The following is a 17,428-nucleotide window of genomic DNA, read 5'->3' on the forward strand; positions in this document are numbered from 1 at the left end:
TTCATAAAGCCATCAGGTATGCGTTTTTAGGTGACAAAGCATAAGGTGACCTGTACTTGTTCTCAGCTCTTTCAATAGTAATTGCGCTGGCCACATTGACCAGTAGCAACAGGGCGGCGCCCTAGAGGTTCCCACTTTTCTGGCCCAGCTTTTCCTCTAGAGTTGTTCTACTAACTCTATGGCTGCCGAAGCTCGGCGACTAGGGGCCCCTAAAGCCCCTTAAACTTCGTAAAGTAGTGCCACGCTTTGAAGAATGCCGCCTCCTCCTCCAGCGCTCTGGCCGAAGCCGACACCGCGTCGCTATTGGCCTAATGGCATCACGTGGCCCCTTGCGCCGGCTTTGTTTGTTTACAGTCGCGCTTCAGTACCATCTTTGCTCGAGAAGCGGCGCTTGTCGGCGGCATTCTTTCCGTTCCTATTCTGTGTTGTTTTGATCTTGTGAGCGCCTTGAAGGATGTTTTGTGGCAACTGCGACGTCGCTTCACGTCATTTTCTGTTACCATGACCTGCTGCGCGTTTGGATGCCAATATAGTTTTAGCAAAGGCAAGAATATTTTCGCGATACCGTCCGGTAAGCGCAACGGGTTAAGAAGAAAGACATGGCTTCACCGAATCGGGAGGGAGAACTTCCGACCAACTTCCTCCGCGCGACTATGTGATGTAAGTTGTGACTCTCTCAGAGTATTGTATGTGCCAGGCTTGCGTATTGTGCTGCGGGCAATAACGTAGTAGATATTGCACAGTTCACTGTGCATGTTGTCATTTGTACGCACGCTTTAACATGATTTTTACGCAACGTCTGCTTTGCTTATATGCGCACTACGTGGTCGTGTTAGTCATATTTGGTGCGCTTGATCGTTTTGAACGCCAACCGGCTTGAGTTCGCGGGCACGCGAGGTTGCGTGCGATAACGTGATTACGAAATTTGTAAGATTCAGCGCAGTCCTTTTGATAAAATTGCAGTCTCGATCATGAAAGCGCCTCAGGAGAGCAACTCTCTGCCTTTTGTGGTTACTTACTAGCCTTCTTTAGACAGACTAGCTTTGTTTGCCACATTTGTTCGTGTTCCTCGTTGGCGGTCGCCCGGTGGATTTGCGATACAGAGGCACCGATGAAAAGCGTGCGTGCTTTCCCGAAACAGTGTTACGCGGTGCGTTCGTCGTCGAGCGACCGCATCATAGGTAATTGAGACGTATGTGCTAATTCGCGTGAGCTTTAAAGTGTGCGAAGCTGAAGATGCGGCGGTGCAGCACTCGCAAAGAAAACGTGCGGTCGCCCGCCCGTTCCCTGGCTGATTTAGTCGTCGTTCGTGCTTAGTTGTTTGCTCGTTCGTTCGCACGCTCGTTTAGTCGTTTGCTCGCTCGTTAGTTCGCGCGCTCATATAGTCGTTCGCTTGCTCGTCTATTCTACTATTAGTTTCTACAGTCACTATGCCTTATTGAGACGCGCTTGCTGTAGGACTCTTAGGCTGGTGCGTTTATTTACGCAATGAGACAATAAATGGTGCACACGGACTTGTGACTGCAAAGGCAAATCTGTAATGCATCTATGTGAAAATAAACTGTTAACTTGCAACTCGAATGCCGTTTCATATCATTTTAACCTATGGATAAAACCATTTCACTTGCCGCAATTTCGGCGGCGTCATGGCGGGGGGATTCTTTGCGCGATCATGACTTCACTAATAAAGTCATATCTCGCAAATGTTACTTCGAAGGGAGTTCAACCGTCCTCAATGCATGCACCTCAGTGCAACTCGGTTCGCGACAAGTACGTCACTTAGTAAACGGACGAACCAACGCACGATGAAGTGTTATTCGTGATAAGTCATTAACCTCAAAAAATTACTGAAGGCCACAGTAGTCTTGTTTGAGAATGGGTCAAGCATTGTTATCGCGCTCCCGCTTCGCGCACGAATGCTAAAAACTCATTTTATTTTCTTGTGTACGCACAGTCCCGACTCGATGATCGGCCGCGGTATTTCTGTCGGCGTTGAGACACGAGAAACATAATAGCACCAGCGCCCACCTCTGAGGCTTTGCGCGCGCTTAGATTGGCAAGCACGCACGTTGGCGGCACTGTACTTGTAATACACTTTCGAGCCTCCAGAGCAGTGATCTCCGGCAGCCTTTGTACGTCATAGCTGATACGCGCCGCGAATTCACATGGTAAGGGCGGCGCGGATTCTTTAGGCTGAGGGCTTGCTGGAAGCCAAGAGGTTGTCATTCGATGGTAAACGTGTTATTTACAACCATTCGCAACAATATCTTGCGACACGCCCTTGACAAATGTTGCGTACCTAACTGTAGGGCACGCGATACATTCGCAGTCGTCAACGCACAGCGTTAACACTCCTTCAGATACTTTTTTTAAGAAATAGTTATCAAAAATGAAACAAAAGCTGCCGTTACCGAATTTGTATAAGCATCCGACTAAAGATTCTATGCTGTACACGAAGTTACGCGGAGCTGGAAAGCCAACGTGAACGCCTAAAGAGCACTACCTTGCTATGCGTGCATTCACTCTGCGAAAGGTCGTCTGCTGCGCTCGAGCAAGTAGGCGGTGCCATGGTCGAGGAGGGAGCGTGAAAGAGAGGAGAAACGAGGAGGAGTGAAGGCGGAGGAGGAGAGTGGCACTACTTTACGAAGTTTCAGGGGCTTTAGGGGCCCCGGGTGCGTAGCGCCATCTGTCAGCGTTCGAGAGAAGCGCAGGGAGCGGCGAACAAGTCCTGGTCGCGCCGCCGAGCGCAGTGTCAACACATAAATGTATTCTTACACCGTGACCTAGACAAATGAAATTGGAATGTTTATGTGTACGGAGGTTCGAATCCATGCTTCTAAATACATCGCGCAACCGGTAAATATCTCGTATTTGATATAGCTATTTTTCGGATGAGACATGAAAACATATTACTAATGACGTTGGTCGCATAAGTTCTATTGCTATGCTTATCGTATGCTGCAGCAACGCGCTAAGCGAAGATCGCAGTACCCTTGCTTCTACATCTAAAATAAGGAGATATGAAGCATAAATAAACGTGTCAGACAGGCTCCCCGAACAAAAACATACAGGCTCGCCATGTAAAAAAAAAAAAAAAAAATCGCAGTCGACAGGATTCGAACCTGTGCGGGGAGACCCCAATGGATTTCTAGTCCATCGCCTTAACCGCTCGGCCACGACTGCAGCTGTCAACTGCGTGCATTCGGCTCGGTGAGCGTCGCGTTGCAAGCTCTTTCTCTTTTGTTTGTGAGCGTTGCCGTCGCACGTGCGGCCACCCTTTTCATTGTGCACGAGGTCACTTCAACTGTACTGTTCGCGATGTAGCGCGCACGCAGCGAAGATACTGGCTGCGTGTTTGGCCAAATGCAGGGAAAGGAAAAAAGAAAGAAGCAAACAAGAGCATCACGCAGATTCAAGAAATAGCTATTGTAGCCGAGATATCCGTCCTTAAAAAAGTACCGCCAAATGAATTGGTATTAAATTTCACACTCACCCCAAGTACCCCCCAGCAGTTCAGGGCGACCTTAACTAGAGCATCCGGTGCATTTCCTGACAAACTTTCGAGATGAACATCTCGAAATTGGTGCTCGACTTACGATTGATGCTAACCGAAAATTACTTCACTACTGCTCGGCTTCAATTTCGCAGTTGCACCCGCCGTGGCGGCTTAGTGGCTGCGGCGTCGCGCGGCTTAGGACGTGGTCGTGGGATCCAATGCCGGTCAGCGCTGCCGCATTTCGATGGGGGCGAAATGAACGTTAAACAGCATCAGGTGGTAAAAATTAATCTTCCACTCTGGGTGGCCCGGGCGACCGCGCAGGATTCAGCCGGGCCCTCTGTACCTTGAAAGTCATCTGCGCCGCGCACAGAGTCCGCGCTTCGTTGTGTTTTCGCGACTTAGTTGGTGTTGGTACGAGCGGTAGCACCGAGGTCAATTCTCCCGCTGCTGCTGCGGCCACGTTGCCTCACTGCCGCGTTTTGACAGCGAGTTTCCGTGGTCATCGAGTGAGGTATGTACAGGTTTGCTTGTGTGCGCCTGATACCATGTTCATTTAGTTAGTATGCCTGTGTTCACAAGTCTATACGGCCGATAAAACTACTATCCTTACTGCGTATAGCTGTCCACAAATTTGCTATCGCAATCGATGCTTCGCCTTTCGGGCGAAACTGCGACTTTTTCATTTCTGACGGGCACACAACCATCGAGTCATTTGCATCCCAAGTAACCACGGATATCCGGGCGACGTCCGACGGACGTCCTTTCTGGATATTCGGGATGTCCGTGGGATATCCATGAATGTCCGACGTACGTCCGAGGGACGTCCCTGGGAAATCCAAAGGTAATCGCTTTGGCATCCGTAGTACGTCCGACGCGGACATCCAGCATGGACATTCAGGGGACGTTCAGGATATATATATATATATATATATATATATATATATATATATATATATATATATATATATATATATATATATGTGTGTGTGTGTGTGTGTGTGTGTGTGTGTGTGTGTGTGTGTGTGTGTCTGTGTCTGTGTGTGTCTTCCCGGGGATATTCCAGATATACACATGCCTTGAAGCGACAGTAGTGGCCGGGACACATTCAAGCACCGGACCATTATATATATATTACATTGGTCTAATGCTTGAATGCATTCTTGTTTTAAATAAACGAGAAATGAACTTACACCAACTTCCAAATACAATTAAACGTTTATTGTCACCTTATACATATACATAAAAAGACCAATAAGCAGATATATGCTTACTGTTCAAAGAACAAATAAATACACGGATAAAGAAGAAAACTTGCACTTTCAATAGCACAACACAAGGTAGAGAATAGCAGAACAAAAATACTTATTGCCCACCCTGCTTTGACATTTGAGTTTGCAGCATGGAATAAAAAGAAAGAGCAAAAATACATCAATTAGCATTATTAAGCAGCGAAAGCAACAGAAATGACATGAAGGAATTAATCTTGACTACATCACTTCACTAGCACTCTGCGACACGGGCACAAAAAATGACATTAACTGGCTAATGCCTTAAACTTTAATGTCATTCGCGGGGTGCCACACGGACATGCTTAATGGTATTGCAGCTTAAATGTTATTCGCGACGTAGTGCGTTCTCGTAAGTCAACTTGCCGTCAAATGCGTACTCTCGTTCCCAATGTCTCCACATTCTGACGTGGCTAAACGAACTATTAGTGAAGAACAATCAATATATTCTTCACTTTCTTTAAACAATAGCTCTTTCTCGTGGCGTAGTGCGTTCTTACAATTATTAAAACTCACTTGGCCATCGAATGCGTACTCTCGTTTACAATGTCCCCGCCGTGGCCGTAGTGACCATATTCTCACGATATAAACAAACTTGTAGATAAAAACAACTAATATATTCTTCACTTTTTTAAAAGGAGCTTTTTATTTTCGTAGAGATCAGCAGGCGATCTTGCCGCTACTGACGGCTACAGCTCTGATCATGAGCGCATTATACCAGGAGAAGCTCTTTGCCAGCAGAATCAAAAGGGCGCCGATGAAGAGTCCGCGGTAGCTAAAGAAAATGTAGACTCCGGGGTCCTGCTTACCAGAAAACCCGCATTGACTTGTGCGTACACCTCTCCTAAGGGATCCTGTTCCGTTCTCACAGCGAAGTGAACCATCCGAAGCGTCACGTAGATTATATCCATCAGGGAAGCAAGGCACATTGTCCTTAGTGAGCGTAGTGTCACAACCACCGTCCTGAACTTCCGATGTCGCCTCGGTGCAGCGACCAGCATCACAAGGCGTACAAATGTTTGCAGGGACAGCCCGACCGCACATGTTAATGCATGCGTGCGGGGTATACGCGCCACTGCACAGTTCTAGACTTGCGAATTCTCGAGCTGTTGACTGCTGGCTGCCGGTGCAAGATCCGAAGTCCTCGAATATCGTCTTTGTTTCCAGCGACGCTCTTTTTCGCGCGTGCGGCTTCTCCCGCAGTCTAGGCATCCTGGCACCTGTGAAGAAAACACATTTCAATACCCAAACGAATTAAAAAAGAAATCGATGTAGCTGTCATACCTTGGTAGCTGAGTAGGAGACTTCGGCAGGCACGGAAGGTGACAAACGCTGCTCCGCTGCCCTAAAACGATCGCAGAATGAAAAATGGCGTGGCGACGATGGCTAGAGCTTGGATTGGATTGGATGACTGCAGCGTTCTGCTTTGCCAAGGTTCTAACACTTCCACGTGCATCTACGCAAACATAAATAGGTTTTTAAAATATTCTATTATTACACAGTGAAATATTTACTTATTCTGGGAATATTCGGTATCTGATTTTCGAGTTTTTAGTTTCTGCTAAAGCTGTCGGCGCCAGAATAACATAGCCTTTGAGATTACTGTCAATGCATGGCGGCTCTGACGCATTATAGCTTTCGTAATCGCTTTCAACGCATGCAGCCACCAAAAGCGTAGCCTTTGAGATTTGTTTTTGTTACCTATAATGATATTATTGTATGCACAATTGAACACTGCAGACAACTTCCTGTTTTAAGAAACCAGCCAAAAACAGGCGCACACAGGAAACACACGAGAAGACAGGAAAGAGGCTGGAAGAGGCCTGTCTTGTGTGTGTTTCCTGTGTCCGTCTTTTTTTTGCTGGTTTTTTCTTAATACAATGCACCAACTAGCCCAACAACGTGTTTTACTTCCTGTTTCAATGATAAACCTGAACCTAAATGTTAGGAGGTCAGGACCAAAACTCTATGATCAGGAACTTTTCATAATGAGGGGTAACTTGAGTGCTTGGCTCTAGGTCGAATAAGTGGCTTCAAATGGGCGCTTATATATTCTGCTAGTCATCCACAAGCATTTTTTAAAGCAAACTACAAATTGTTTGTATGACCCACCGATAGAAAAAAAAATCGTATTTTAATACTGCGATGTTAAAGTGGGCAGAATTTATATCAAGTTGGAAATATATTTATTTTGCTTTGAAAAAAGAATGAACTGTGTCCGATAGAGAACAAAAATAAACAAATATAATATGAACAAACTAAAATTTCCGGCAATATATTTATGCTAGTTTATATATAACTCACTAGTGTATATCCTGGGCATGCCTATTTATGGACAGCCAGCAGACGTTCAAAATGGGATGTCCCATGGACATCCCGGTGGGATGTGCTTCGAACATCCAAACAGGATATGGACTTCCTGTACGTCCCACGGACGTCCGTGTTGGATATCCGGATGGATGGACGTTGGGACTTATGGTGGACGTCCCACGGATATCCGTGGTTACTTGGGATGGGCTCAGGTAGATGGTTCTATTACGCTACGGACGCGCGCACCGGTTGCTCTTCGGCAAGAGAGTCAAGGGGTGATTCCTGCGTTGCGGAGTGCTGCCGTAGTGCCAAATCGGAATATGTCTATTCCAGTGTATGTGCTTCTTTATTCTTATACTAACCATTTATGGAAGCCCATCTGCATTCATGTTTAAATAATGCATATTTACATAAGGAAAATATTTTTTTGCCACTTTATGATCAATCTATAAAAATCGCAGAAAATCTTTTCCAAATAGAGCTCTCTGGACATTTTAAATCTGCAATAACAAAATCGACCCTGTGGTGGTGATGGGGTGGCATATTTGGAGAAAGAAATTGGCCCTCAGAGGGTTAGAAGTGAAATGAAACGTTGGTTGTCAGAAACACGTGAGAAAGAGAAGGCCCACCTAGAATATTTTGGAACCACATTAACGTATTCCGCAACAAGTATCGAACGATACTACGACATATCCTAAACGGAGGTGCAAACTGGATGGCGACGCGGCATTAAATTACACCCGGAAAATAACAGCCGAATGATTATAAGGTAATGACGAGGTCGATTCTGATAAAAAATATAGAGCATGAAGGAGAGCCAGACAGAAAAGGCTGAGAAATTTTAACTGGAAAAAAGCCAAAGATAAATTTCCTAACCTCAGAGCCACAGGGTGAGAGGAGGTTCCCGTTAGTCTGATCAATGAACTAGGATTAAACTAGGATTAACTAGAATAAAGTTTACAAGACAGACGAATATCAGACAGTTGGCGACATGGTAGAATGAACTTAATTTATAAAGCTAAGAGGAAAAATAGATACAATTCACTCATCTAGACCGTTGACCATTACATCGGTAATATACAGGTTAGCATTGCGGGCAAATAAATTGAACCTGCAAGCATGGGCAGAACATAATGGCATATTGGGAGAACAGAATGGCTTCATGCGGAATCGGTAGGCTTCTGGATGATAACTTATTTGTCCTTACTCAGTGTATTCAAATATCCGGAGAAGAAAGGAGGCCGTTATATGCGGCATTTTTAGACATTACCGGAGCGTATGTCAACGCTGACCGCAACATTTTTGGGATATCCTGGAAGAAGAAGGCCTAAGCAACTACTGTATAGAGCTACAGCTTCTGAGGTAGATTTACCTAGAAAATACCATTTGCATTGAATGGGAAGGGCTGAGGAGCGAGAAGAAAGTTTATGTCATCAAGGGATTGAGACAGGGGTGCCCTTTATCCTCGCTACTGTTTATGACATACATGGTAAGGATGGAAGGGGCACTAGAAGTAATCGATATCGGATGTAATATTTCATACAAACAGGCGCGCATAATTGTACAGCAGTAGCTTCCAGATTTGTTTCATGCGGACGAAATTGCCTTGCTTGCTAACAAGCAGAGTGATATGCATCATCAGGCTGATATTTGGGGGCAGGAAGGCGAGAATTTAGATCTGAAATTTAGCGTTAAAAAATCAGATCTAATGGTATTCAATGAAAAAATTGAACAGACAGTGTCATTACAAAACTGGGAAATACAACGGGCAGATTCATATACCTCGGTGTGCACTCTAAAAAATTCCACGCTTAATCTCACGCTAAACTGTAAGTTTAAGCGTGACGCGCATGTAAATGAGGCGCGGATGACGTTTCAGGCAACACGCGACCGAAAATAAGCGTGAAATTCCTTCATTTAAGCGTGAGGGCAAGACAGCCTGTCATGGCTCTGTCTTGTGCAAGCGTGAGCGAGCTGCGTACGCGTGAGAAACGCAGATCACACGCTTAATATCCCGCGGAGCGCTTGCGCGAGAAATATCCATCACGCTTATAAAAATCCAAATAAGAGAGCCGTGATATATCACGGGGTCTGCGCGGAGCGTGGGCCAGGGACAACAACGCTTTGCGTCTTCTCACTGCCCTGCGGTGACTTCAAAAATTTTCTTGGGGAGCTTGAAGGAGGCCGTTGTGTTTTCGTGTCTCCGCTCGGCCATTTTTGGTGTGGATTTTCCGGCGGACTGCAATGAGCGACGTTCCTTCATTGCAGCACAGTCAGAGTTCATTCATTCATTGTCAGAGTTGGGGTGTATCGCCATGTTCACTTTTCCGTACATTCATGACTTACAACGCGGGTGGTGTATGCATACATTGTGCACTGTGCCAAGTTTAGGAGAGTTTACAACAGAGAATCCACCGCGGTCTCACGGCTCCAGAGCAGCATTTTCATATGCATAATGGATATGTTGCGGTTCCTCACCTACTGTTCATGGAGGATTGAAATATACAGGTAAGAACATTAGTTATGGTTCGCTTCTGTTAAATAGCGGCTAACTGCCAATTTGTCATGATTTCCGGTTTGTGGTTGTATGATGCGTGGTGTAAAATTTGCCGTAATGGTACGCTTATTGGAAAGCGATCGAGAACCTTTTACGCGAGCAGTAGCGTTGATCGAAATCGAAAGCAGTCAGCCTCGTGCTTTTTTAGCAAGTTTTAATACCGGGCTGTTCAATTCCTTTTAATTCTTCAGTTTATTGTGTTGAAGTACCAAATTCTCCTGATTTCTGTTGTTTTTATTTTCTCTTTTGTTGTTGTCTCTCTGCCCGTTGCCATTTCGCCTCGGGCAAGGGTGGAGAGCTGGGAGTTGCCATTCTGCATTTTGCACCGTGCTTCTTCTCATGATTTAGAACTCTGTTAGTGGCGCATCAATGTGGTATGCCGTTTATGTCGTTTAGTTGCCGTGTAATGGGCGCGTATGCCGCTCATAGTATACCGGTGCCTATAAAGGGAAAATTCGTAATTTTATCAGCTATTTGTTGACTGACAGTGACCAGCATCTCCGAAGCGCTGCATGCGAGGTTGTAACCACACGTGCTACTTAATTTGCAACCTTAATTGCACTCTGAATTAGGATATCCATCTGGTGTAGCTCCGCATATTTTATATTTTGGGCTTTAAAGAGAGAAAGTGTGACTGTGTTCAATGCACATGAATATACTCTGCCCGTTGCAGCTCTTCATTTCCAGCTGCAAACACATCTATGTCCGCAGTGAGAGCGCACGTGTGATAATTTCACGTAGAATGTCATTGTTGTCAAAATTTCCATTATCATTGGGCTGAGACTTAAGAGGAAGCTTAAGCTCAGGTGCTCCTATCTAAATACATGTAAAAGGACAATTCGTTTTTCTCGGCAACCACCGCACCAAATTTCACGAGGTTTCTTGCATTTGAGAGAAAAACATAAAATTTAGTGACTGTTGGTTTTGAATTTTTTATTTAGGCCGTAGAGTTTTAATTAAAAATTGGCAAAGTTTGAAAATTTTCAAAAAATGAAACTATCAAGTTTACAACTCTGTAACTCAGCAACCAAAAATTATAATGCAATTCTGTAAATTGCATCTAACAGAACATCTAAAGCGGACAAAATTGATATGTTACACATGAATGTAAAAAAAATTTTGCAATATGGAAATACAGCTTTTGCACAACTCTTGTAAATAACGTAACTAATTCACCTAAGATGTAAAATGACATAACGAATTTGTCCGCTTTCAATGATCTAATCGATGCCGTTCACAGCACCACGATATCTGTTTTTGATGCAGAGCTATGAGTTTGTAAACTTCGTGCTTCTATTTTTTTTCAAACTTTCGCATTTCTGAAAATTTTTGCAACAAAATTCAAGCCCTAAATCGAAATTCCGCTTGAAACAGTCACTAGAATTGAACTTTCTCTCCCAAATGCAACAAATTTCATTAAAATCGGTCCAGGGGTTATCTCAGAAAAACGTTTTTGCGTTTTACATGCATTTGAATAGGCCGCGTCGGATTTGGGCCCGAGCTAAAGCTTCCTCTTAAGCATAGCTACGTTTTTCTAGCTCATTCTTCCGTAGGTATTAAAATGTTTTGTCGAAAGCGTTGCCAGTTGTGTTCGAATTTTAAACTTTATTTTTATGAAGAGCATGATGGAATAAAATCAGTTACAGCTACCTGTCCCACCTAAATGCATTTTTCACATTGTTCTTTTGTTTTTCAGGTCATATTTGAAAATTCATAAAGGTTTAAATGCAGGATTGATGAAAATGAATAAACATTGAAAAAGTTTCTTTTGATCTTATAGAAAATAGTGAAATTCTCTGAGCCTTCATACGTCGCTTTAGACGCATGCGTGCGACCCAGGCTTACAATGCATGCTCTCATTATTGCGGTGATTTGACCCCCTTTCCTCTGTCGCTTAGCTACTTCTAAAAACTTCCAAACCAAAACATTTTAAGAGCAGTCAGTAGGAGAAATGTCAGAAGCATTGCGATCACTGTTAAAGCAGTGAAAAAGCAAGCTTTCTTCGTTAGCACATTTAGTCTAAAAGAAACATGTTTTCACCTATAAAGTATTATACTTTTGGTAATAAGAAATTTTCTATATCTTTTTTCAGATCGCGCTAAGTGACCTTAAAAGACCATTCATTCTCTGGGGGGAAACAAGGCTCCTCATCTGCGGCTGTGAGCATGCAGGAAAGCATGCATATCACTAATGATACATCCCTACAAAAGGCACTATTGATGTGCCTATGCCTTTATGGTGTGTAATATGTAACATATCCTGCTGCATATGGGCAATTTTTGTGCAACCAACTTAACGCCAAGAACAAGCAAAGAAATATCATGGGCTCAAACAAGATTAAAACATTTTTTCACTGCAATGCGCATTTAAATCAAACTCATATAGAGACTAACGGTTTCTCGGCGATCTGAAAACGCTTTAGCTCTGGACGTTTTGTGTTTAAGCATCAACGTTTCATTGTATCATATTTCCTGGGAATGAATATTATGAATAAATGATTTACCCCAGGAAGAAATATGTGTGTAATACTTTTTTCACTGCCTAGAATATACGTCTTTCTTAGAGAAAGAGGCCAGTGAAAAAGAATTTGATCAGATATTTTGAGATAACAATCGAAGAAAGAGGGCAATATCTTGGTTATTTTAATGCGGGAAATTCTGTCCTGACGTGCCTATCCTACACTAGCCTTGCTATCTTCGAACGCGTGGCGCTGGAGAGCACGGTTGAGAGGGCATTCGTCCTGTTGTGCAATGACATACGGAGGGGCTTGTTTACGTTTTACATTCCTTGGCGTCGTTGAAATATGCCAGGGCTTTGCCGAGCCCCTTCTTATTGGATTAGTTTCAGTGTCATTGGCGGGAGCGTCTTGCGCAGTCTCTCTGAGCATACTCAGCTTCTACTTCTCCGGCATTCTGTCAATGTCTAGCGTCTTGGTTCGTCACAGTCTGCGCCATCGAAGCAGAAGTTAAAGAAGAGGACTGCGAAGAGCTTGGTGAGCAAAGCTCGCTTCAGAGATGCGACCCAAGCGCCCAAGCCAACCATGGCCGGTGTTCCTTCGTTGCTTCCAACGCATGCAGAGAAGAGGTGAGTGAGAGATGGGGCATGCTAAAACCTCTTAAACTTCGTAAAGTAGTGCCACGCATTGAAGAATGTTGCCTCCTCCTCGCGCGCTCCTGCCGAGGCCGACGCCGCGTCGCTACTGGCCTAATAGCATCACGTGGGCCCTCGTGCCATGCATCAGCACCACTTTTGCTCGAGAAGCGTCTACGGAGTGGTGAGGAGCGCATGTTGGCACCGTTGCTACGCTCGAGCAGTGTAGGCGGCGCCATGGTCGAGGAGGGAGCATGAAAGAGAGGAGAAACGAGGAGGAGTGAAGGCGGAGGAAGAGACTGTCGCTACTTTACGAAGTCTAAGGGGTCACTCCATCCCCCTTGCCACCTCGGAAACCCTCTCTAAGCGTGAAGATTGGTCACGCCATAATAAGTGTAAGAACTGGGCTCCTTTGTCACACTGATCTCGATTAGATTAGATTAGATTATGGGGTTTTACGTGCCAAAACCACTTTCTGATTATGAGGCACGCCGTAGTGGGGGACTCCGGAAATTTTGACCACCTGGGGTTCTTTAACGTGCACCTAAATCTAAGTACACGGGTGTTTTCGCATTTCGCCCCCATCGAAATGCGGCCGCCGTGGCCGGGATTCGATCCCGCGACCTCGTGCTCAGCAGCCCAACACCATATTCACTGAGCAACCACGGCGGGTACACTGATCTCGGGGCTGTGCGGATGTTGGCAGAGATGGAGTCTGGAGACGCAGGCGAGCACAGCCAACAGACTTTACTAAGAACAAACACAAAATAAAACACACTGAAAATGTAACTCAAAACTTAACTGACAAAAATAAAACTCCACACTTGCGTAGCCTAAATATGTCCTTATCCTCCCCTACGTTCGTCCTTGGCGCGTTCCGCGCGAAAGTCCGGCAACCCTGGCCTATGGCTGCACGCTTACAAAAAGGAACGCTCTTACAAGGTTCCATTGTCACACGTCACTCCAAGTCCGATGTGCGTCGGCTCTTGGTCACCGTCAGTGCTCCCGCCGACTCCGCAAGTTTTGCTTCCTTGGTATCGGCCGGCCAGCTCCTCCGTCTCGAATGCCGGCGTCACGAACTCTGTCGGTGACGGATCACTCCGACCTGCCTGGCTAGGTCTAACACTGCGCTCCACCGCTTCTTCTCAGAGTGCCGGCGAGAAGCCCCGGGACTATGGTCCATGCTGGTCTGCCCAAGAAGGGGGATCCTATTCCTGGAGTGTCCGGCACTGCCGTGGGAGGCTGCAGCAGGTCCAGGGAGCCTCGCTGGAACGTCGCCGAGGTCGATGGCCACACCCTGGGTCGCCAGCATCACGGGCCTGTCCAAACCTCCGTGGCTCCCGTGGCCAATGCGAAGCTGGCGCTCTAACCTTCCTGGCCCAGAGCCACGTCGATAATCCCCAGCTTGGCGCCGCTTCTCCTCCGATTACACCTCGAGTCACGTGCCTCGAGGGCTCGTGCCGTTCCGATCGGTCGGTGCACATCGTGCTCTTCGTTTCTTTTTGTGTCCCTTGCCTCTTACATATGACATCCTTATCACGTCTGCTAAGCGAGGAGTTGCTGATCACTCCTAGCAGGCGTGATCCGTAAGCGTGGAGAAATATCAAGCTTAGATTAAGCGTGTAAAAATGACTGCAAACGCACGCTTAGATAAGCGTGGATTTTTTTAGAGTGTATAGATAAATAAACGAAGGCATTAAATATATAGAAACACAGGAGGAAACAATAAGAGTAAAGGGGAAGATAAATGCGGCCCTAATGAAACACAGAGCGCTATGTAAATACAATACGTATGAGGTGCTCGGGGTATGCGTAAAGGTGTAATGCTTCCCCGACTTACACTGGGAAATACGGTTGTTTGCCTGAAGTCGGTGGCACAGTTAGGACTCGATAGCAACAAAAGGTCACCGAGATGCCTCGTATTGGGCGCTCACGGGAAGACTAGAACTGAAACCGTGTGGGCTAGGCAAGTTTAGAAGTGAGGGAAGCTAACAGTAAAACTATGAAGAACGACGGAGAAATATGGAAGAGAGTGATGGGCTGGGAGAGTGTTCAGATGTTTTTACAGGAAGAACATTGATTCACAGTGGAGAAAAAGAACTAGGAAGCTTACCAGAAACTGTGCAAGCGGTATAGTGAGTAACATGGCAACAAAAACGTTAAACGCCTGTCAAAGAGGCTGAGACTATCTCCTGGGTGGCGGCCACGGAAAAGAAACTGGCTATAAGTAACTAGAGCAACTACCTAAGAGGTAAAAACGGAATCAGGAAAGAACAATTTATGATAACTTAAAGGCAAGCTGTTTCCTTTTCGAAACGAGATCAGGATGCCTTAGAACGCCTAGCTATAAAGTGAGGAACATCAAGGAAGAAGCATGTACTTGCTGCGGTAAACCTAGGGAAACGATGGAACATGTTGTATTAGAATGTGAAGATTACCCAGCTGTCGGCTTAGGCGCCGCTGGCCTCCTTGAAGTTCTTTGGTTCAGGGATAGCAGGGGGAAAGTAAACATTTCTACAACAAAGATTTATAAAAGGCGATTGGAGGTTTGGTGACAGAAAAGTAGGGAGACTACAAACAACGGAGGCATACAAAAACAATGTCCCCACAATGTCCCCAATAATACATATAGTGAAGAAACCTTGATGTAGGGAATTTTTCGTTCGTAAAAAAAATAAGATATGTAACACATTAGGCAAAATAAAGAAAAAGACCTTGGTGACCCAAACCACCACCCCTTTTCAAAGGGGCTCTCATAGCATTCATCCATCCATCCATCAATCCATACATCCATCAGGAGTGCTGGCATGTCGTGGCAGCGGACCCGATGGAAGTATTTGGCAGCTACCCGGGCGCAGAAAAGGCTGCGAAGCGATTGCTTTCAGGCAACAGGCGACCTCTGGTAGTGTTATCACTGTCTGATTACATAGTATTCATGCAGGGCTAACTTTGTTCTTTGCTGCGCATGCTACAGGATGAATAGTAGATCTGCCAACCTGTCGTTCTTAAGCGATAACAAAATATGAAAACAAAAAAAGCGCGTTGAACATCCAGATAAAATATCAAGATCCACTGCGAAATGCCCCGTTCCGATACCTATCTCTCACTTTCTTCTTTTTTTTTTTTGATTGAGTACACCACAGCGATGGCTGGCACGTGCCAACAACGCCCATAGTAGGAATATCATGGTACGTCGCGGACGCCATTTCTATAAGCTGATCAATTCTTTGAAAATCATAAACCGAAGGCAGCAGTCACTTGAGAAAGCGCAACGCGCATGTCCGTTGCATTCTTGCCTCAAAAAGGGGCGGAAATGCAATAAATACTTGGAACGAGAGCTAAACATGTTAATTATGTACGTGGCACCGCAACTGCTTAGCCATGTACGTAGAGCTGCTGCTTAAGGGAATACTCTTCTTCGTGAACTTGCTGTACTGGTTCTTCGGGGGCACGACCGTGCTAATGGGCGTCTACCTCTTCATGGTGAAGGTGCGCATCCTGCACCGCTACGTCGATCTCGCCTTCGATCCGGCCGTGTTCTTCATCGTCGTCGGCTGCCTCGTCTTCGTCATAGCCGGACTCGGCTGCGTCGGAGCACTGCGCGAGAACACGCGCTTCCTCTGTCTGTACGGTTTTTGCCTGTCTGGTATCGTGGTCGTAGCCTTCTTCGTGGCCGTTCTGACCATTGTGTGGCCCACACTGGGCCCGTCCAACAGCTCGCGGCGTCTCGAGAACGTTCTGCGGCGTGCAATAATCATCTACAGGGACGACCCGGACATGGAAGACCTCATCAACACGCTCCAGTCGTCCCTGCGCTGCTGTGGCATCACCTCCCGGGGCTACCTAGACTGGCAGCACAACGCCTACTTCAACTGCTCCCAGTGGAACCCGAGCCGCGAGCGCTGTGGCGTGCCCTATTCCTGCTGCAGGGACCGGGGCAGCTTGCCCAACGTGATGTGTGGCTACGGTGTTACGGACACGGCAAAGAGGTCATCTGCCTCGATCGAGCGTGCGATATACACGCAGGGATGCTTGCAGGCGTTGGCCTCCTTGGTGAGGGAAAACTCCGTGTTGGTCAGCGTGGTGTCGGCGGTAACCGTGGGGTCGCTCGCTTTGGGCATCGCCGGCGCATGGCTCCTCGTGAAATCTATTGCTGAGGTGAGACGAGTCGTTATGCTCCAGAGCATAGCTACGCCGCATGCACGAACATCCTGCCTGTAGTCGATAGTGTAATCGAGCTGATAGGCAGCCCAATGCGCGACTCGCATACTTGTCATTTTAACATAATGAACTTATTTCAACGCTTTTAACTCCTTTTATGTTTGCAACTTTATGCCGTATACATTCTTGTCAGCTTTTTTTAACTTGGTCTGCACAGACTAATGTTTTAATGCACGCGCAATAAAAACTGGCTTTCATTGTCCGTCCGTTGTTTCTTGTGTTTCTTCATTGTAGTACTTTAGTCCAAATTAGCCGTCGTCCTTGCACGATCTCGTTTGATACAATGACCCTGTTGTAGCCCAGAATGCTGTACTACTAGGGGTCTACGCCTCTCGGGTCTCGCCTTCTAAGCACACGCCATGTTGTTAAACCAACATGCCAATATATCCTGTTTTTTTTTTTTTGTCTGACAGAATACTGTGCCTTATTAGGAGTAAGATTGTTCACCACTATAGTTCTTAAATA

General features: G+C 45.9%; 1 protein-coding gene and 1 non-coding gene across 2 annotated transcripts; one reads left to right on the forward strand and one right to left on the reverse strand.

Annotated features, from left to right (window-relative positions):
- Positions 1 to 3,101: 3,101 nt before the first annotated feature.
- Positions 3,102 to 3,183, reverse strand: TRNAS-AGA (transfer RNA serine (anticodon AGA)). Its single transcript has one exon. It is a non-coding gene; the product is annotated as a tRNA-Ser (tRNA).
- Positions 3,184 to 16,008: 12,825 nt separating this feature from the next.
- On the forward strand, positions 16,009 to 17,166 carry LOC139051987 (tetraspanin-33-like). Its single transcript, XM_070529055.1, has one exon. It carries the CDS (start codon positions 16,124 to 16,126, stop codon positions 16,961 to 16,963), a length of 840 nt encoding a protein of 279 aa, XP_070385156.1. The 5' UTR covers positions 16,009 to 16,123; the 3' UTR covers positions 16,964 to 17,166.
- The last annotated feature ends 262 nt before the right edge of the window (positions 17,167 to 17,428 follow it).

Source organism: Dermacentor albipictus, unplaced genomic scaffold, assembly GCF_038994185.2.
Source record: "Dermacentor albipictus isolate Rhodes 1998 colony unplaced genomic scaffold, USDA_Dalb.pri_finalv2 scaffold_17, whole genome shotgun sequence".
Taxonomy (NCBI): Eukaryota; Metazoa; Arthropoda; class Arachnida; order Ixodida; family Ixodidae; genus Dermacentor; species Dermacentor albipictus.

What these genes read in the sequence shown, in the direction of transcription:
- LOC139051987 (XM_070529055.1), top strand. Translation starts at nt 16,124, where the DNA reads ATGTACGTAGAGCTGCTGCTTAAGGGAATACTCTTCTTCGTGAACTTG.